Raw genomic sequence first — 22,392 nt, forward strand, 5'->3', positions numbered from 1 at the left:
GGGGTAGAGCTCGATTACTGAAGGCCTTAAAAACAAGCGGGAGAAATAGGTGAATGACACTGAAGTTAGATTTTCCTCCCGAGATGAAGGAATTGTCTCGCATCCAGTTAGGAACTGTGACCTTCTGGCACTTCCACTCCGCGTCTTCTGCGTGTGTGCACTTTTACTGTGTTTCAGTCTAAGTAAACAGCAATGAAATGACAGAGCAAGAATGATTTACCTCAGGAGGGGATGTGGTTTTCTTTTTCTTTTTTAGTCTACCCCTCTACATCTAGCAGCAGGCTACAACAGAGTTCGGATAGTGCAGCTGCTTCTCCAGCACGGAGCCGATGTTCACGCGAAAGACAAAGGGTAGGTGTGTCCATTTACTCCCTTGAATGGTCTCATCCAGGGATCTTTATGCTTTGTTCACCGCATCCAAAACACGTAAGGTTTTTGCACACTGGACAAAGGCATCCATTTCTTTACAGCTCCTGTAGCATTTTAAGAATGTTAATAACTTCGGTTTGACTCCATTTTCATGTTACTGAAGAGGCTTTCTCATGGTGATGGCCTAAATTAGTTACATTTTATTGCATTTCTATTATTTGAAGTTAAAATTTGCTTCTCTCAATTACATTTACTATTTTTGAACTCAAGTGGCATTCCAGAAAGGGAGATAAAACAAACTGAAAATTCTGATAAGCCAGTAACGTAGCTATCCTATTCACCTGGTATGTAAGGATCATCTTTTGTGGATAAACCAAAATCATAAGTTTATAATGTTCTACTTTGGTTTTTATCCTGATAAAATCCTGGACATCTGCCCTGAGAAAACTTACAAAGGTTGATATGGGAGCAGTGGGAGATGGGAGGGACTACTAAGAAAGCAAATTCTAGAAAACTTTGTACCCATTCCCTATCTAGTCTTCAGGGCATCTAGGAAGTAGGTCTGCTCCTATGCGATAGGCTAACATTCCTCATTATCCCGCCTTAAGTTCAAGAAGATATTGACCTTACTGCCCAGGTAAAGGAGGTCCCTATTACACTCCTGTGATTGGCAGCATAAAGCGAAGCAGCCCAGAGAGGAGGGTTTCTTTCACTTTGCCCCTCTCCATGTCAGAAGACATAGGAAAGGAAGAAACAACTCAGTATTTGAGACAGTGATCAGAGAGGGAATCTGTCATTCCAAATCTACTCTTTGTGGTGCTGCTTCTCTCTTGTCGGTGCCTGGTGTTTTGCCATATACAAATGGTGTCCCAGTAGTATAGGAGCACATGTGCCTGATGCTCTTGTACATCTCGGTTTCCTTGTGCATGTCCAAAACCAGATGGGTGTATGATAGGTGAGTCATCAAGAGAAGTGCACCACAAAAATGGCAGTATTTGACTTGCGCAGAATGATACTTGGAGATTCAAGTTATAGGAGTTTGGATATTTCATTCTTAAGCTGGAAATTACTTTCCAAAATGAAATAAAATGGTAGAAATATTTCAGCTCACTCTCTAGTAACATTTTTCTGTGATACTTGATCTATAAAGCATGCAGTGGTCAATTAACACATGCTCTTCCTTTAACTTAAATACTTTTCTAATTGGTATCTTTATCATTATATGTAAGGGTTATACACACAAGACACGAGGTAAATATAAAAGGTTAAACATTAGCTATGCCTTGTATCCTCTTACTAAATACTTTAAGATATTTTTAATATAATATTGGAATCTATTAAAATTTTGTCTCTTAGCACTTCTTGGGTAAATGACTACATTATTTGAAATTGCAGTACTTTAATTAGTGGACTTTTTTCCTTTAGTGGACTTGTGCCTCTTCATAACGCATGTTCGTATGGACATTATGAAGTCACAGAACTGCTACTAAAGGTAAGAGAAATTTTAAAATATTGAGCATTACTTGCTTTTTTTTTTTCTAACTTGTCATAAGTTTTCACATGATTTGTAGGCCAGTTAAGAGTTTTAAGAAAACAAAAGATGTTTTAAAAATATTACTGCTGCCTTAAAATTTTTATAACATTCACTTTATTTTAAATTGTTTGTAAAAACTGATATTAAAGAAGCTAAAACGCTTCTTGACATTTCGAAGAGTCATAGCTGAAATTTACAAGGAAATAAATGTCTTCTGTGTTTTATTTGACCCAGCGAAATGATCCCTCACCTAAAACTTTTTTTCCTCCATTCAGCATGGAGCCTGTGTTAATGCTATGGATCTCTGGCAGTTCACTCCACTCCATGAGGCTGCTTCCAAGAATCGTGTGGAAGTCTGTTCTTTGTTACTTAGCCACGGTGCCGACCCTACATTAGTCAACTGCCATGGCAAAAGCGCCGTAGATATGGCTCCCACTCCTGAGCTGCGGGAGCGATTGACTTGTATGTATTTATATCCTAAACTCAGTATTGCTTGCTGTAAATTAGACTATCTCAGTTTCGTTAGTTTAGTCCTTAAACTGGTCTTTTGTCCCACTTCAATACTAACCTTCTGTTCTTACACATACACTAGTTTATAATCCTCGTTTCGGGTCCTGTGCTTTTCTTTTAAGGCTGATGAGGCTGAGTCTATCAGTAACCATTTATTGCGTGCTCACTATGTGCCAGGTACTGGAAATACAACAGCGTACAAACCAGAGAAGAATTCTCCGAGCTCATAGAGTTTATATTCTTGTACTGTGGATAATAATATTTGCTATATAACATTACTGAGTACTCACTGTTTTGCAACCCCTGTAGGATTGTACAGCCATGTTTCTATTTTTTATGTGTGTTGTATAGCCCAAGTACGATCACTTGCCCTAATTTGAGTAAGATCCTTTTTATGATTTGGTGGAATTAATAGTCTCAAATGCTGGTATATATTACCTACATATACATGGGCATGTTTTGTAAATAAACTTTTTGTTTTGGAATAGTTTTAGATTTACAGAAAAATTATAAAAATAGTACAGAGAGTTCCCATATATTCCATATCCAGTTTGCCCTCCTATCAACATCTTACATTAGTATGATCTACTTGACATACATTATTAACTAAATACCATACTCTACTCATATTTCCTCAGTTTCTACCTCAGGTCTTTCTTCTGTCCAGGATCTCATTCAGAACACCACATTACATTTACTGGTCATATCAAATACTGAGATATATTTAATTCTATATGTGGGCATTGCAGGTTTAAATTAAAGTAGGCATCACCTACCCAATATTTAGCTGGTCTCCTGATTGGTATTCTCTCTCAGAATTCAAAGAACTAGGTAATTGGACTTCAATGCCAAAGAAAATCTTTAAATGGTAACTTAAGAAAAAGGCAGCATCAAAATGATGATAATGTCGTTTAAACTTAACCAAATTTTAAGCTGGCTTATGTTAAGACAGGAAGAGGTGCAGTTTTCATTTTGCTTAACTAGAAGTTTAAATTTATTTTGGTACTAGAACAGATGACATCAACAAGATTAAAGGCCAGCACAAACCAGATTATATCCAGACAGATGTCTTAGCAATGAATCCTTGTAGAATGCCTTTATTCTCCCTCCCACTCGTATGACCCTTGTTATATGTTACCTTGCATTAGATAGTTCCTTCTTCTCTGTGTATGTTGTCTTCCCAGTGAAATTTAAATTCTTAAAAGACTTTTCATTTTATTATTGTCTTCTTAGCCCCTGTGCCGTGCTTTGTTACCTAATAAAAATGTATTGCTGGTATTCGTGTTTGGGCCCATCTGTCCAACTACCTCAACTCAGCATGATGCATTGTGCACTATGCACAAGTTCATTGACTTGAACGTGAAACTTTATCTTTTTCTAATTTCCTTCTTTTAGTTTGTACCCAGGGCTCAGCTTTATCCCCATATCACCTTTAACTTCTTTTTCCTATCAAACATTTTGCAAATTATGAGTAGTAGTATGAGTTTTTATAGTGCATTTCACTGGACCATCTGATTCCACTGTACAGATGATGAGTTCATAGAAATTTGTATAGTTTTGTAAAAGAAGTTCCCTGATTAGAGTATTTTTCAACCTTCTCAATACTTTTTATTTTATTAAGTAAGATTCTACCAAGGAATTATTCGAAGAAAAGGATTTAACAAAGTTGGAACTGCTCTAAAAACTAAAAACTATGGTTTTCCTCATCATGTCCACTGCCTTACAGTAGGCATTCACAAGTACTTTTTAAGTTCTTTTTAAGAACTTTTAAGTTCTTAAATTACTTTTTATGTTTTAAGTTCAATTACTTTTTAAGTTCTTTTTAAGAAAATTGTACAAGAGGACGCCTGGGTAGTTCAGTCATTTAAGCGGCTTTGGCTCAGGTCATGATCTTAGGATCCTGGGATCGAGTCCCACATCAGGCTCTCTGCTCAGTGGGGAGTCTGGTTCTCCCTCTCCCTCTGCCTGCGGCTCCCCTGCTTGTACTCTTTCTCTCTCTGTGCCAAATAAATATAGTCTTTTTCATTTTAAAGAAAATTATACAAGAAACAAAGAAAAACAATATTTTGATCAGACCCATGGTCATAGCATTTTCATTATACACATTTTTTTCTGCTCTTGTCTCTCTCTCTCTTTTCACATGTTGTTTCCATGAAGCCAAATGAACAGGTAGTTTGGATTCTGCACATACTAGAGGAGAAAATACTGCAAGTAGCTTTCGTTCTAATTTCAAAATGCATTTGAAAAGAAATTTTTAAGGCATTTTATAAATACTAAGTTTTCAGGGTACGTTTGAGTAATTTGCAGTTTTACTGCTTTCTTTTTAGCTACTTAAGTACTTCCTTGAGTTTTTTAAAAAGAAACCTTTATGTAACCTTTGCATTTAGAGGGACCATCATATTGTTGATAGATTTTCCATTCTCTTCTTTTTTATTCTTGAGTATACATCAATAAAATATTTTACATTTGAAGGTCAATTTGGGCAGAAATCTTTACCTTTTTTGTAAAGAGCCAAGAAAAGGAATATTTCACTTCTTGTTATTTGAGAAAATATCATGTTGTTTAATTGCATTATTATATCCTAATTTCTTGATTTCCTTAGTACTACAGTCTTATTGTTTATGTTTTTAATTTGTCCACTTAAGTTTTTCCTGAGTACCTTTACTGAACTTAAAGGAGTAATTGAAAAAATAGAATTGCTTTTATCATTTTGATATTCATAGGACATTTGTCATTAGAGGAAAAGCCAGTATAATTTGAATTCAACTGATATTTTTCTAGACTGATGACCAAAGTGAAATTGTACTTTTTATTTGAAAGCAGTTCTCAAGACATCTCTTTCCTTTGTAGTGGTCAGTGGTCAGGGTCCTTCTCCTTACATACGGCAGTGGGTAATTCTTTCACTTGATTTATCCCTGATTCTCTCATTAAAATGAGAATCTATAATTTTGTTATTTGAAAATACTGGTTTACTTTTATTTCATTTGAACTTGACTTGGAGTTTCTGATGTTTCAAATTCCTAATCTTTGAGGAATTTAGCAATGATAAGGTACCACTAAATAAGAGGTTTTATAAAAATGGTTTTCCCCTGAACCTGCCATGACTTATAAATATTCAGCATTCACGCAACAAATGAGTACATACTGTAGTATATAGCGAGCAGTGTGCTAAGTGATGGGACTCCCGTAGCAGATAAGGTCATGTGATATGCCCTGTGATAGAAGGGTAAATGCAACTGCAGTTGACTTCATAAGACGGAATCCTAACCCAGTAATGAGGAACGTCAGGAAGGCTTATCCAGAGTATTTAAACTGAGACCTTGAACAATAATAGTAGTTATTAAGGGACGTGTGTGTGTGTGTGTGTGTGTATCTCTTTTTCTGTCTTTTGAGGGACAGAAGGGAGTAAGATGGGGAACTCAGGAGAGGAGAGAGAGGAAAAGAAAGGAATTCAGTAGTAGGCAGATGCAAAGGCCTGCTGTGTAATATATTCGGATATAAACCATTTTTATCTTTTTAGAACAATCGTCAACTTTTTGTTAGCAAGTGGTCATATCAAAATACAAACCAGAATTGTAAAGTAGAAAAAATGACCGTAAGTTTTTAAGTTTTGGATTGTTTTTCATGCCACTGATTTAGAAATCACTTTTGAGGGAACTGGGTGGCTCAGTGGGTTAAGCCTCAGCTCACTCAGGTCATGATCTCAGGGTCCTGGGATCGAGCCCCCCGTCGGGCTCTCTGCTCAGTGGAGAGCCTGCTTCCCACTCTCTTTCTCTGCCTGCCTCTCTGCCTGCTTGTGATCGCTGTCAAATAAATAAAATCTTTTTAAAAAAATCACTTGAAAAAATCTTGTACAAGTAATAAAATACTGTTTTTTGAAAAATTCTCAAACTCTGATACTTCTCCATAGTTCAGTTCTTCCCTTCTCTGGGCTAAAACTATTATTAATTGGCGACTATTTTTCTAAGTGCCTTTTTGGTACCATTTCTTAGTTGTGGTGGCAATGGTAGTAGTAACGGTGCAATAAATTCTTTCCTCTTTTACTACTTGAATTTTCATTTCATTATATGTACTTTCATAAAAGTATGTACAGACCTATCTTTGTTGTTTAAGAGCTGTGAAGTATTCCAGTTGGATATGTGTTTGTAACTGGTTTCCATTTGGTGGACATTTTTGTTTGCTTGTGTTAAAGTGTAGCTGGAGTGTATGTGTATCCTTTGTATGTGTATCCTTATGAATTCTCAGAGTATAAAACAGTCTTATTTCAGAGTATACATTTTTCAAAAATTTTCAGTAACTATACAGCCTTGTCACCTTTATCATTGTATCAATCTGCTGTTGCTATTGGTAAAATAGAGCAATATGTAAAGTTAATAATTTTCTGATTTGTAATCATGCTAAAATGATTGGTACAGATTTTAAATCTTTTTTGTCAACCATTATTTCATTAACAGATGAATTTAAAGGTCATTCTTTACTACAAGCAGCCAGAGAAGCAGACCTAGCCAAAGTCAAAAAAACACTTGCTTTGGAAATCATTAATTTCAAACAACCACAGTCTCATGAAACTGCGCTGGTAAGATTTTATTGTTAATCCATTCCTTAGGCCTGTAATAGTAGTGGAGGTACAAAGGATGATTTCATTTCAGAAACCTTAAAGTAACTTTAGTATCTGAAATGCCAGGAATTACCATTTTAGTGTTGGTTGCATTATTGCTTTCATGGGTGAGGGAATAGACATTTGCTCACCCTTGATTTGGGAATTATTTTTATTTTTGTCTTTACCCAACCATATTATAACAAATCTACTTTGGTGGCCAGTTCTTTCATAAAATAAAGGTATGATTTTCTTTTTAGAATTTCTGTTTTTTTTTTTTTATGGTTGCTAGGTAAAGACTATTTATTTATACAGAGAAAATTAAAGTATTTTCAAAGGTGCTTGCATCATCCTTTGAAGCAGTTATCCAAAGAATTATTCTTAATTATCCAGAAATTACTACATTCATTATAGAAAAATGATAAGATTGTGATTTTTTTTCCAGACTATACAAATGATTTTTGAAACTGTTCATGTTTTTTTCTTCTAATGTCCTTACAGAAAGATGAGCTTATTTTCCTTGTCATTGACCACATTAAGTTTCAGATGTAGGGCTGTTAAGATTATTCCTGAATTCAGAATTTAAACATACATGATGCCTATCTCACAGACCTGTAAATATGCTTCCGTTAACATTCTCACATATATCTGGCACAAAAAAAGTCAAGCTGTAGTCGGTTCTTGCTGAAAACGACATTAAAAGAGTTGGCAAACTGAAATGGGCCAACTGTGTGTGCACTTAAATACATGGCCCTCAAACTGGGGTCAGATGCACTCAAGCTCTCCAGGATTATGCCTGGAGATGCTCAGAGCAGCAGCGTAAACCTGACCTGCTTTTTTGGTTTGTTTTATTCATTGGCAAGTAGGTTTTTACTCTTAAAATTTTAATACAAACATTTATATAAAACAAGTTGAATACAAAAATTGTATAAATATAGGATAAAACGTAAAATTTCTGAGAATACTTCTTCCGCTAAAGTTTTTCAAGTCTATTACCTTCTTGCCTGTCCCTGGGCATATTGGCTTATAGTGCTAGGAGTAGTTCTGCGGCAGGGTTTGAGAACCATTGATTTATGTGACTGACAAGCTCATGAAGGATTGACTAGGTCAGGTGAGGGTATCTGTGGCTTTGGAGAGGCTGCATTCTGATACCTTCAAATATGTGTATACTGGATAATTATTTATTGTCCAAAGGATAAGAAAGTCTCTCTTAGTGCTTAACTAAGATAATTTCACCTTGGTTTAAAGGCATGTGTCTTATTCTTCCAGTGTATCTAGAAAGAATTTGATCATCTCCATAATGTAAAATATATAAGTGTGTTTTGACAGAACAGTGTTCTAAATAATCAGCAGATGCTATTTAATTCTGGAATGTACTTTTAACTAGAAGTTTATTTTATTAACTTAGTTGTGTTTACTTTACAGCACTGTGCTGTGGCCTCCCTGCATCCCAAAAGAAAACAAGTGACAGAACTATTACTTAGGAAAGGAGCGAATGTTAACGAAAAAAATAAAGAGTAAGTGTAATTGCAGAAGAAGTTGTGTGGTTCTTAAAGGGGAAATGCAACAAAAGTTAGGAAATTTCCTTTTCCTTTTCTCCTCTCCATAGTTTCATGACTCCCCTGCATGTCGCAGCAGAACGAGCTCACAATGATGTCATGGAAGTTCTACATAAGCATGGAGCAAAGGTAAGCCACACCCTGAAATGAGATGTGAGACTTGGAATTGGGTAGCTAGCCCCGCTTAGATCCTTGCTCTTCTCTCTGATTTTCCTGGAGAAATGAATTTTCTAAAGGATGGTTACCATGTATTTGAAGTCACCTAGTCTCTTTTAAAACTGATTTAAATCTTGTTACTAATGAAAATAATCACCTGTGTTTTATGATACTTTAGTGCCGTTGTTCTGTAAAGCGATAAAATGTAGCTACGGTCTTATCATTCAAAATCCATTTAACTTTACATTGTTTTACAATAGTACTGGAATTGGTTGAATTTTTTTTTAAGATTTTATTTATTTATTTGACTGACAGACAGATCACAAGTAGACAGAGAGGCAGGCAGAGAGAAAGGGAGAAGCAGGCTCCCTGCTGAGCAGAGAGCCCGATGCGGGGCTCAATTCCAGGACCCCGAGATCATATCTGAGCCGAAGGCAGAGGCTTAACCCACTGAGCCACCCAGGCGCCCCTGGAATTGATAGATTCTGATAGTCAACATCATTGATGGTTTATCAGAATAATTTATGTAAGTAGTAGAATATTGCTGCTTATTCTAAAGAATACTTTTGTTCCTTCAAACTGGTATTGATAATTTTCTCAAAAAACCTCGACACTAAAGAAATATGAAATTTTGGGGTAACCATTTTTGTTGGCATTGTCTGAAGTTATGAATCACTTGAGGGAGGAAGGAAGCAAACTGGTTGTTTTTTTGAGAGGTGACTTGAAATTGGAAATGTTTAAATCCTCAAGAGTATATATTTTAAAGCAGAAGTCTCCAGTGTAGACATTCTGTGGAACATACAAGATGAGCCATTGGGACAGGAAAAAATATGAGAATTTTAATTTACTAAAATAGTAATTTCCTAATTTCTGAATAAAGAAATTAACATTTGCTGATATTTAATACACAGATTGATGCTGGCTCACTCATTAGGTCCATGTGTCAGCCTGTCGGAGTCAGCTCAAGGTGTTTCCTGAGGAAGAATGGGAGTCTGAGTAGCAAGGGATTGGCACTGACACACTCACTCATCTGTTCACTTTCAGCATGTCATGATATATTGTACTTTTCACATGCCCAAATGAGTAGATTTATGGGTACTATCCTAAATAGTGGGTCCTTCATCAATAACATTGGAGATAATCCAAGGGAATGACAATCTTAGAGCAGCAAGAGGTTATCTGGCTATTTCATGAATTAGTATTTTCAGGAATTGTCATACTTAGTTGTGCTTTTTATTTTTCTTTTAATGAAAATAAGAGGTTTGAAAATTTGTCATCACCTGGGATGACAAATGACATGTGCATAGGTATTTTTTACTTGTATGTAGGTACTTTTTACAAAAAGAAACATAATCAAACCCTTGAAGGCAAATACTGCATGTTTCAAGTAAATGGGAAAATGACTGCATTTTTAAAGAAACTTTAAAAAATGAAGAATACATTTGAGAATAGGTTTTTAGAAAATGTCCGCTGTTTGGGGAATTTTTTTTTTTTTTTTTTGCCAAAAAATGATGTAAATGTATCACTCTGCTGTTTTAGCTACATATAATTAAAAAACTTGAAAAACACAATTTTCTAACCTGTTTGAAAGTCTTCCTTAATCTGTGTTTAGATGGTTTTTGAACCTATTAGAAAACATCAAGAAAGATGCAATTTTACTAGGAGAATTTCAGTTAAAACCTTGCTATAATTAGTATTAAAAATAAGCATTTTTATTTACTAGGTAGTGCTAACAATGCACCTTTTTCAGTGGCTTTACATGTCTGTTATATCTTCCGAGCTAATGTGATTAATGGGACAAGCTATTGAAAATGAACTTACAATCAGACCCTCAAATCTCCCTCACAATTTTTTATAAGATTTTTTTAAGGTTTTCTTAATTGAGCCAAAAGATATTTTGTAAACTAGTAATTAAAACATTATTAAAATTTTTAATTTCTTCATCTCTTTCCCATCCTTTAATTCTCTTTCTCTGTAAGTTTTACATCTATCTATTATGTATTGGTATAGCTCTGTTTGTTTCAATTTACAGATGAGCACATATATTTATAGAATGAGTTCTCAAAATATTTTTACACTCATAAGGTTCACAATTCAAAGATTTGGTTATCCCTGCTTTGAAAGGACCATTGGTGTTTTTATATAAAAAAATGAGGATGAACTGGAACGAAAGGGAACAGAGTTCTACAGATTTATTACCTGCTTTGAGGGTACGACTAGGGCATTGTTATATACCTAATGTCTTGTGGCTCTGTCAAGCAGAAAACACTAAGCTAAGTGGGCTCTCTGCTGTACTTAAGAGCATTGTATGTTTATCATTGACCTGTTTTTTAAAATAGCTTACAGCATTTATAATGTTCTTGAAAAACCATGAACAATGCCCTTCATTTTTGGAAAATACCTATTTGTTGTCTCCCATGGCTCATTTTGTTTCATGAAGTTTCAGTGAAAAATAACAGTATTTTATAAACTGACCCCGTCAGCGTGATTCGAGGTCTATGGTTCTGTCTTTTTCTGCTCTCGTGTTCACAATACCTTCTCACCAATAATGTCTCAGTCCATCAGTGGAGCACACCTAGTTTTAAACAGCCTATCAGTAGACAGTGACTTTCAGGCTTGTTTACCCTCCCTAGTCCTTCCACTACAGTTCATCTAAATCGAGAACTCCTACTATTAGGCACTTTAAAATAGAAAAAAAAATCATTTTTAATCAGGGTCATGAACCAAGCAACAAGTACCAGCTGCCGTCCTCCCATTCGCTTACGCCCGTTCCCAGGCAGGCTGCTGGCCCTCAGGGTTGGTTTCTCAGGTGGCTAATGTGTTCGTAAAAACTCATGGTAAAAACCCAGCTTAGCTACAGTTGAGCCCCAGTGTTTGCTTGCTTCATGTCCTTTCTGGAGAACTCATGGTTTCAGGTTGACTTTTGGACAACTTATGCTTTCCATTGGATTCTAAAAGCACCATCTGAATGCGGTGCTTGAATTAGGGCTCCGCCCTCTTACATCGCCTCCGGCATCCTGCATTCTACCCTCCTCATGTCCAGTTCCCGAGCTAAGGCCAGTAAATCAGAAAAGGCAGAGAATTTGATAGGGAGCTCTAATACCACTAACTAATTTGTCTTACTTAGATAAAACTTAGTAATATTTACATAAGCCGAAACATTCTTTTGCTCAAAGCTTGATGATAAATATAATCAGGTTCACTGCATGGTAAACTAAACATATTGGGACTTAACATAGAAGACATATTTTTTAGTTTACAGTCCTCTAATTTCTGGTTTTATGAACTTGAACTTCATTTCCTGGAACCTTAATTGACTCATCAGTAATATGTGGGTGTTAATATCTCCTCTATAAGCATTTGTGTATGTCTCCACGTGTGCACATGTGTAAAAATTAAATGAGCTATGCATATATGAGTATATAGTTTAGTACCTGGCATACCAGCAGTACTTCAGTTACTTGTAAATATGAGCATTGTATTTTTTCCGGATTTGTCTTTCCAAACATACTGCATATTTCCCCTTGTTATCTAAATTTTTATAAAAGAGTTGTAAACCAGTTCCTTTATAATTTGTTTTGATCCACTAACTCAACAAATACTGAAATGCAAAATGATTAAGACCATGTGCTAGATACTGTGGAAGATATTAATTTGACAGTTTGTGCAACTACCAGACTTGAAGCTAATCCTAAATCCAATTTAGTGGCATTAGCAATGGAGAAGGAAGAGAAAGATGAAAGCCACTTATTAAGGAATAATTATATATATGGAAATGAATAGAATGCTAGAATGGACTTAGAAACTGGTGGTCAGTTCAGGGAAGTGAGAAAGTTAGAAAGAAATACTGGTTTTCTATACCTTGATAATTTTGTACTTAGAGTTAAGGACATGTAGCTAAAACCAGTGGTTGAAACTAACAGCACTAGAGTATGAATAACAGTCTAGGATTAAAGAGATCTTTTGGAAAGCCATCAGTATAGTGATCATGCATTGCAAAGTCCTGGTAGAGAAAATATGGAAAGATGAGTTGAGAGTTAAGGAAACGACCTTTGCAGATTACTGTGTTTAAGGAGCAGCAATGGGAAGAGAAAAAGGTCGATCACATGGCTGTTGAGTATAATAGGAATATGATGAAGCAACGGGTGATCAGTGCTGCGGGAAGAAATCAAGTTAGGCAATGCCATTTAACTGGGCGATATTTGTGAAAAGGCTTTGGCAGCTTTTGAAGGAGGTGTTCCAAAGATACAGGGATAGAGAATTGTATTCATTAAGGTCTTGGCAAAAAAAAACAGCACACATGAAATGGGTAATTTGAGGAAAGTTTAGTAAGGGAATTATATACAAAGGTGGGCAAGGTTTAAGGATATGAGCAAGGGATAGCAACAAGTGGGGAAACATCATCTTTGGGCCTGAAAGGTCAAGGAAAGGGAGAGGTCCCTGGAAGCAGAAGAAGGTAGCTGTTTGGAGACGGCCCCTGACAGCACTTTGAGAGAGGGTAAGTCTCACCCCTACCCCCCACACTCCTGCTGCCCACCAGTGTCCTGCCATTGCCTCCCATTAGCCAAATGTAAAAAGAACTTAGAAAACCACTGATATGATCCATCTAGGTGAGTTTCCCAGGACACAGAGCAGGGTGGAGGACGGATAGGAATCTGGAGGGGCAAGCAGGCAGTGTTCAGAAAAGGGATAGAAAGCAAATGGCTAGTAAAGAAAGGCAGGTTGTAAGAAAACGGGGAGTATTAGCCAATTCATTTGAAAAATTAACTTTTATAGTGGAGTAAATTTCTGTTTCTAAAAAAAATTATCTCTATCAACCCCCAGCTTTGCAAGATTGCCGTAAAGCCTAAATAGGAAGAGATATGAAGATTTAATCTTTCGTATGGCAGGTTTTTTTCTTATTATTGTTAGCTACCGTGGCATTCTACTGCTACTGCTTTGTCTGCTATCATTATTAAGTAGAACTTCTGTCCCAGTTGCATATGGTATTATTAACACCTAAAAATGAAAGATTTAATTCGGAGGTGCTTTTTTCATATATAAAAGCACTGCTATTTTATCATTACTAGAGCATCTGTTAAATGTGTGGAACATGGAGAAATTTCCTTTGATTGTTCATTTGTCTTAATTTGACAGATTTATTTATATTGTATGTAGAAAGAAATTGTGTCAATAGTAATTGGCATTAAATGGGCTTATTTCTCACATTGAGAAGTGATGAAGAGTCTTTGCTCACTTTGGGGAAATGTGTTAGCTCATTACAAGGACTTGATTAATGCCTTTCTAGAAATGGATTGATAAGCAGTTTACATTAGCCCAAAGATGTTAAATAAAATGCATTTAAAGCTGTAGATTTAAAGTATCTCTTATAGTTCAGATATCTGCAGTTTGAGCATATCAGTTTAAAGAGCAAAGGGGACAGGTCTCAGACACATTTTAGTTACCAGTAACAAATCAGCTGAATCTAGAGTAAGCATAAATGGAAATCTGTTTATACTTACATAACTGTATGCTTACCACTTTTTAGAGATAACCTGTATTGTTATACCATAGAAATAATCTACAGGAATTGTGGCTGAGATTCACAAAAGACTAGAACAAGAGATTTGTAAACTGTTGGGTACCTTGACTGTGTTCCCTGTTTGTCTCTTTTTCTGCACTTGCTTGGGTTTCTTTTCTTTGTTGGTCTTTGTTCATCTGTTTCATTCTTCTTATAGGCTGTATTTTTGTTTTACTTCTCTATGGCCTAAATATGGGCTTTACAGGCCCTCCTTTACATGTCTTCGGCTTAGAAATATACCACCTGCAGCTACTGTCTCTCCTTAGTCTCAGGGACAAGAAGGGGAGAATCTGAATAAGGCTGCGGTTTGTGCACATGGCCATTGGATTGGCTCCCGCTAGTCTCATCAGCTGTGCTCGGGGACTGGTTTCTAGACAGGGCATGTGAGGAGGTGAGTTCCCTTTTAATAAGTTCGAGTTCAGCTAGTAAACAGTCTAGTTTCATATCTTTCTAATTATATTGAAATTTAACTTCTTAGACAAATTTTATATTCTGTAGTGGGTTCATAACACAGTAAAGGATTAAAAACCTTTTAAAATGGGGCACATGGGTAGCTCAGTCAGTTAAGCATCCGACTCTCGGTTTTGGCTCAGGTCATGATCTCAGGGTCATAGGCTGGAGCCCTTCACTGGGCTCCATGCTCTGCAGGGAGTCTGCTTGACATTGTCTCTCCCTCTGCCCCTCCCCCAACTTGTGCACTCTTTCTTGCTCGCATGCACGCTCTTGCTCACACTCTCGCTCACACTCGCTCTCTTGCTCACACTCTCTCTCTCAAATAAATTTTAGAAATATTTTTTTAAAAAAGAAGGACCTTTAAAGTGAAATATTGATTACTGTATCAGAATTTTAGCTCATTTTGTCTATTTCATTCCTCATAGGAGAGGCTTTAATTATATCCATCCTACCATGGATAACAACGCTTTGTATCTGTAAAAGCTTTGAAATCAAATTAAATTATACTCTTAACCCAGATAAAATAAGTCTGTTATTTTCAGTATTAAACAATTTTGTCCACATTGGCATTTAACTTTTTTTTTCCCTTCACATTTCTAGGGAAAGAAGAATGTATATTTTTCGGTTAGTGAATATTTGAATAGTTGGGTACCTAGATGGCTCAGTCACTTAAACATCTAACTCCAGATTTAGGCTTAGGTCATGATCTCAGGGTGGTGGGATCAAGCCCTGTGTGAGGCTCCTTGCTCAGAGGGGAGTCTGCTTAAAATTCTCTTTCCCTTCCTCTCCCTCCCATGCATGCATGTGTGCTCATGCTCTTTCTCTCAACTAAATCTTCTTTTAAAAAAGAATATTTTAATAGTCTAGTGTTTGCTCAGTATACACATTAGTATGATGAAAATAATATCCTTTATCACCAGAATTTACCAATTTACTGTTCTCATGAACCATTCACTTACCAACCATTTTCAAACACCACCTTGTACAAAGCACTGTACTTGTTACAATGTTACAAGGCTATATATGAAGTTTCAATTTGATCAAGAGTCTTCTTTTAAGAGACTTAAGATCTAGTAGTAATAGTCTTATCCAGCACAGTCAACTTGAAAGCGAGGTATATAAGAAAAATACAGGTAGACTGCTATTCAGAAAATAGTTACTTCTAGTGGAAGTAACAGGCTGAGGGAGAGATTAGAGAAATTTCATTTTTTAAAAAGTAGGATTTTAGCTAGGAATGTTCAAGGATTAGATATATAGAAATTGGCAAAATACAAATAATATATTTTAAATAATGACTCAGGAAGGCAAAGGAGTTAGAAGTTAATAGTTAGTGAGTCCAGTTGGGTACTGAAAAGGAGAGTATAATGAAAATCTTGAAAAGATGTGTTGGAGCACGGTCTTGACAGTTTCATTTGAAGAGTTTTTATTTTGCTCTCATAATACTTGGAGAGCCACTAGAAAATTTTGAATAGGCAGGTGGCATGCATAGAATCCAGCTTCAGAAAGAAAAATACTTCCTAGAAAACTGTCTTGTAGAAAGCCAGTTACAGAAATGTAGACTCAGGGTATGGACATTGTATCTGGCATAATGATTTAGCAGTACTCAACAAAATTAGTGTTTTAAGATTTTTGTAGAAAGAGACAATAGTAAGATAATGTTTCTTACCTTCAAGCTAAGACGGTTAAAATGTGCTTGCCACCTGTTCCCTGGGGTATAGTCTGTCCACCAGGACATAGACCTATTTCAGATTCCTATCTTTTTTACTCCTTTCTTGCAGATTTATGAAAGCCTGTCATTTCTTTTTTTTTTTTTTTCCTCTTCACTTTCACTTTCAAAGTGGCCTGATTTAGGGGGAAAGTACATTGTCATTCTAGCTAAAGGCATACAGAGGCTGTTTTTAATTCTGAGGTTACTTGAAATTCAGATTGAAATAGACCTATGTTCAACAGCTAAAGTAGAATTACGGTGTGAGTTAACAATAGATGATTAGTTACAGAAATACCACAGAATAGTTCGTGATTTTATTTCCAAATGAGTGATAGGGACAATGATAGCTTTAAGTTTAGGAGAGAGATGAACTCAGTCTCAAGGTTAACACTTTGAAACTAGGCTTTTCACACTGATTCAAATATTGAGAGACTCCGCTCAGCCATTTCCTGATAGTCTGCATGCTGGTTTCCAGGATTTTAGCGGGTTTGAATCATGCTTTTATACCCTATATATTTCAGGCCAAATGCTATTATGGTTTTTTGTTTTGGGTTTTTTTTTTTTTTAAGATTTTATCCATTTATTTGACAAACAGAGATCATAAGAGGGGGTAGGGGAGCAGGCTTCCTGCTAAGCAGAGAGCCCAATGCGGGGCTTGATCCCAGGACCCTGAGATCATGACCTGAGCCGAAGGCAGAGACTTAACCCACTGAGCCACCCAGGTGCCCCTGCCATTGTGGTTTTATATCATTTATCTAATTACCCCTGTAGGAAAATCATTAATTACTACTTAGAACTAGAAAAACATGCATACCTCAGGTTTCTATCTCTAGATACAAGGGAGAAAAGGGAAATGTGTTTTGTCTCTAAAACTGCCAGATACGTTTTTCTTCTAACATCTTCTGAATATGTATCTCAAGCCAGCCCTAGCCACACATTACCACACATTATATGTAGCATTTTTCTTAAAATTTGAGGCAATTTGTGTACTTTGGTGAAAATGATCTCCTCAGTGCTGAATGGTAAGAATCTTTGATGACGTCCTCTATCATATCCTTATGGTAGAGATTGTGATGGAGGGGAATAGAGAGGACCAGGTCTAAAAAAGTCTTGATCAGAAAAATTGATGTAAAACTCCCTATTTTCTTCTGGAAGTATGTATGTTGATGATTCCATAGATAGATAGATAGATAGATAGATAGATAGATAGATAGATGATAGATATTAAAGTTGTCCAGGTGCTTGGGTGGCTCAGTCGGTTAAGCGTCTGCCTTCGGCTCAGGTCATGATCTCAGGGTCCTGGGATCAAGCCCCGCATTGGCTCTCTGCTCAGCTGGGAGCCTGCTTCTCCCTCTCCCACTCCCCCAGGTTGTATGCCCTCTCTCCGTGTCTCTCTCTCTCTCTGTGTGTGTGTCAAATAAATAAATAAAATCTTTAAAAAGAAAAGAATTAAAATTGTATCTCCTTAAAGTAAGAATAATAAATTCATGATGGCATATATAAAATCTGTCATTTTTTTTAGGTTAAAAATACAAAACTTACGGAGAGCAGTGTGTGTGTGTGTGTGTGTGTGTGTGTGTGTGTGTGTGTGTAGCTATTTAATTTGTAAGTTCTTTTTTTTTTTTTTCCCAAAGGTTTTATTTCTTTATTTGACAGAGATCACAAGTAGACAGAGAGGCAGGCAGAGAGAGAGGAAGGGAAGCAGGGGAAGCGGGGCTCGATGCGGGGCTCAGTGCAGGGCTGGATCCCAGGACCCTGGGATCATGACTTGAGCCGAAGGCAGAGGCTTCAACCCAGGCATCCTAATTTGTAAGTTCTTAGAAGAATCCTTGTGAGTGAGCAATCTCATTTATTTGGTTATCTCAGCTTGAATGACCCTTTTAAGTGCTTAACTATATGCATAATACTAGATTGTATTTGGGGTGGATTTTTTTTTTTAAGTTTAATCCTTACATAATAAAGAATATTTTATTTTTTATTTTTTATTTTTTTTAAAGATTTTATTTATTTATTTGACAGACAGAGATCACAAGTAGGCAGAGAGGCAGGCAGAGAGGAAGAGAGAGAAAGAGGGAAGCAGGCTTCCTGCGGAGCAGAGAGCCCGATGCGGGGCTCGATCCCAGGACCCTGAGATCATGACCCGAGCCGAAGGCAGCAGCCCAAACCACTGAGCCACCCAGGCGCCCCATAATAAAGAATATTTTAAATGTTGGTAAGCCTGTTTTTTGACCGAGTGAAGAATTGTCAGCGTGTATGAGTGAAAATTGCCAAAGCCAAGAGGACAAAAAGACAGTGTTGTCTTGACTTTCAGGTTGTCATGGGCTTTAGTTGGCCCTTTTATCCAGTGCTTTCAATTACAGATTTTGTAGATAACATGCTCAAGTTATTTATTTTCCTATATTTCTCCATCAATAGAGTGAATTACTATCAATTCCCAATTATATAACTTATAGAATGGTAGTAGAGTAATAAATCCAAACTTATGGGAACCATTAAATAATTAGAGTTCCCTATAACTCTCTGGGATCACAGTGAAATATAAAACATCACCCTTTTTCACTGTGAAACTGAATTAGAACAGCAATGCAAATCCTGCCGGAATGACCCATTGTTAAAATCAGAGAATGGGGATTGACCTGTAGTCCTATAAAATGGTTACTGTTGCCCTTTAAAACAAATTTATCACCTGCCTTGGAAGACACATACATTTTGGATTTTATTGCCTTGAACCATTTCAGAATACGTATGTGGAAGGAAAAAGAATAGATTGACCACTTTGTAGAGAGCCTTGATTGTATCATCTGCCTGCTTGATAAAAAAATAAATAGAGCATCAGAGTACTGATAAGGTTAAATATAAGAGGAAGTTAGGGACCTTAATTTTTGTATTCAATTTTGAATCATTTTAAAGATCAGTAATGGCTCCAAAGACAGCTGATTTCCCTCCAGCAATCACTGTTCCCTTTCTTCTTTGCTTCAGAATAGGGATCAGCAAACATGTTCTTAAAAGTCCAGATAGTAAATATTTTCAGCTTTTTGGGTACTTACATAGCCATTTTAAAAGCAATCATTTTAAAAATATAAAAATCATTCTTCACTTGCAAGCAGTGTAAAACAGTCCCCTGGTTGGAATTAACCCACAGATCATAGCTTGCCAACTCCCTCTTTGGAACTCTATTTTGTTCAGAATTGGGAGTTTCATGGAAGCCTGGATTGGGAACAGTTTTGGTAATTTTATTCTCCTTACTTGTGACTGGTATAGGCATCGTTTGGGGAGGTGTTTTTGGCCCTAGCCATAAGAAGTCAACTGGGAAAACTTTCTTCTTTTTTTTACAATAGATGTATAAAACATTCTTTTTGGCTTTGGAGTATGGAGTTGATGGCATAGAGCTGCCACCGTCCTCTTTTGACCATAGAAGGACAAGCCTGGAGTCCTGAGATTAGGGTGTCTGAGAAATTGACATTTGCTTCTTTTGAGGACATGCTCCTATGAGGGTTTTCCTCACAAAAACCCTTGTCGAATGGCTGTTTAATATTTTCCCTGGCATCCATTCTTGTTCATTCTCTGGGTTGTACAAAATAACACCACATTGTTCTAGTTCTGTTTTGCTTGTTTCTGTGGAATGAGTGCTTCTGTTAAATATCGCTGATCCTTTTCTACAGCTTCTCAGTGTGTCACCTTCGCTGGCTGATAAAGTACTCCATCGATACACTTTTGTTGCTACAGTAACAATTTAGAGTTCGAGGGGACAATTCTCTCATAATGAAAAATATGTACATTTTCTAAAGCAAAGGATTCTATGTTACACTGGTCTGTCTTGTAGTTTATCTGGAAAGTTTGGTTTTCTGAGATACTAGAATCTAATGCCACCTGTGGAAATGAGTGGATGCCGTATATACGTCAGTAGGGATGAAAACATAAAGCTTCGGTATATGATTAAGGTTTTAACTTCCTAGCATTATCAGTCAGTCCTCATCAAATGTTTGGGATTTTTTTCAACTAGACATAAAAAATTCCTCTTATAAATGAACTCTAACAGCGATTTATACATTATTCTTTTTTTTTTTTTTTCACTTATTCACATAAGCTGTTCACATAGCTCCAGGCTATGTCCTAGACCTTGTGTTTCTGGGGAGTGGGGAGGACAGAGGAGAAGAATTACATTTAAGATCAAGTCATAATTTCTGCTTTTATTTTTTATTTTTTATTTTTAAAGATTTTATTTATTTATTTGACAGAGAAAGATCACAAGTAGGCAGAGAGGCAGGCAGAGAGAGAGGAGGAGGAAGCAGGCTCCCAGCTGAGCAGAGAGCCCGATGCGGGGCTCGATCCCAGGACCCTGGGATCATGACCTGAGCCGAAGGCAGTGGCTTAACCCACTGAGCCACCCAGGTGCCCCTAGTTTCTGCTTTTAAAAAGCTTCCAATTTACATATAGCATCTAGCACCACGCCTAATATCGGGAAGTGCTTAGTAAACGTTAGCTGCATCCCTTTCTCAGACTTTTTAGGAGGTAAACAACTTAGTTGTAATTTTGACAGCTGTATACAAGGATAAGGAATATGAAACAGAGAATGATAGCTTGGTAGAGAAATGAGAACGTGTCAGCGGAGGTGCATTCAGCACCACCCCTCCAAAACCGAGAGTAAAGAGAAACAAGGAAAGTTAATGGAAATAATATTAGTGAGTGGTGTTTTTTGCCCAAATTCATTCCATTCCACAAGTGCATGCCCCAGAGTGAGTGAGAGACAGAAGGGTTTGTTTCTTGTATTGTGCTCAATTTCACCAGGTTTATGTATCAAGACAACCTCTCCTTACACATAGTGTGTTTAGTGTTTAAAGACACTATATGACTTCAGTTGATCTGCTGATACATTGAAGGCAAAACTGGCCAGTGTTGAATTTGCTTAAAAACCTTGTATCTTTCTCTACCATTACATTGTCAAGGTGTTTGCAAGGATAGTGTTGACCAAAGACAGATTTTACATTTTGCAGTGACTTTAGAAACTAACACCTTCATAAAACAGGGTTCCAGGGTAATCTGATAAAGCTGCAGCACAGCAAGCCTATCAAATGGTGATGAAAAAATAGAGTAGAAAGGAAGATAGTATAAAAGTAAATTACACATGGTCTTAAATGACATGCTGATGAGTTCATGTTTATTTGAAGGCACTGAAGAGTCACTGAGTTTGAGCTGAAAAATAACTTAGTAATATCTGTATTTTGAAGTAGTAGTTGTCAGACCACGTTCCCATGACTTAGCAAATTGTACTGAGGATTTCGGTCACTATAATTAAATAATTTAGTGGGTTTCTTACCAAATTTCCAGAAAAATGTTAATGATTAGAATGTTCCCAATTTTAAGTTTTTCTCATGTGGTGAGGTAACAAAGAAATAGAAAGTCAAGAGGTTTAGTTTGATAGCCTGTGTTTTCCATCAATACATGCTTATAGCTGTGCTTTTATGTTGCTTATATGTAAACAGTCACTTTTCTGCTGGCAAATGAGACCTCTGATTACATATATCATTATGTCATGACAAATTTTGTGACACTCCATTAAGAATTTAGATGAACCCTTGCCTGAAAAAGTGTGACAGCCTTACTTAAAATGATGGAAGACTGAGACATGGAGATCAGTCGTCTTAAATCTTTTCTTTCCTTAATCTTGTATTGGGTGGGTATGCACAAATATGCTAGAATAATCTGCTAGCATATATTTGAGAATTACTGTCTGCCCTGAAGAGGAGCCTTCTAGAAGACTCAGAAAACCTGTATAATACAATCCATAATCTCAATAGCCATAACAAAAATTGGCCCCATGTTAAAATTTGTAAGATGGTACTAACTTGACATGGGTATTCAGAAAGTCAGTAATCACCAAGACTTCGAGTAATCAAGACTTCTTAAGAAAGCTCAGACTTGCACTGGATTTCATAATCCAGAAAG

General features: G+C 36.6%; 1 protein-coding gene across 1 annotated transcript in view; it reads left to right on the forward strand.

Annotated features, from left to right (window-relative positions):
• The window catches only part of TNKS (tankyrase), a 205,573-nt gene that overhangs the window by 132,428 nt on the left and 50,753 nt on the right, over window positions 1–22,392 (forward strand). The window contains exons 6-11 of the mRNA XM_032329297.1: window positions 257–351; window positions 1,795–1,861; window positions 2,179–2,365; window positions 6,868–6,989; window positions 8,436–8,527; window positions 8,620–8,698. Of these exons, the coding sequence (XP_032185188.1) occupies window positions 257–351; window positions 1,795–1,861; window positions 2,179–2,365; window positions 6,868–6,989; window positions 8,436–8,527; window positions 8,620–8,698 (642 nt within the window). The remainder of the gene's footprint in view (window positions 1–256; window positions 352–1,794; window positions 1,862–2,178; window positions 2,366–6,867; window positions 6,990–8,435; window positions 8,528–8,619; window positions 8,699–22,392) is intronic.

Source organism: Mustela erminea, chromosome 21 (assembly GCF_009829155.1).
Source record: "Mustela erminea isolate mMusErm1 chromosome 21, mMusErm1.Pri, whole genome shotgun sequence".
Taxonomy (NCBI): Eukaryota; Metazoa; Chordata; class Mammalia; order Carnivora; family Mustelidae; genus Mustela; species Mustela erminea.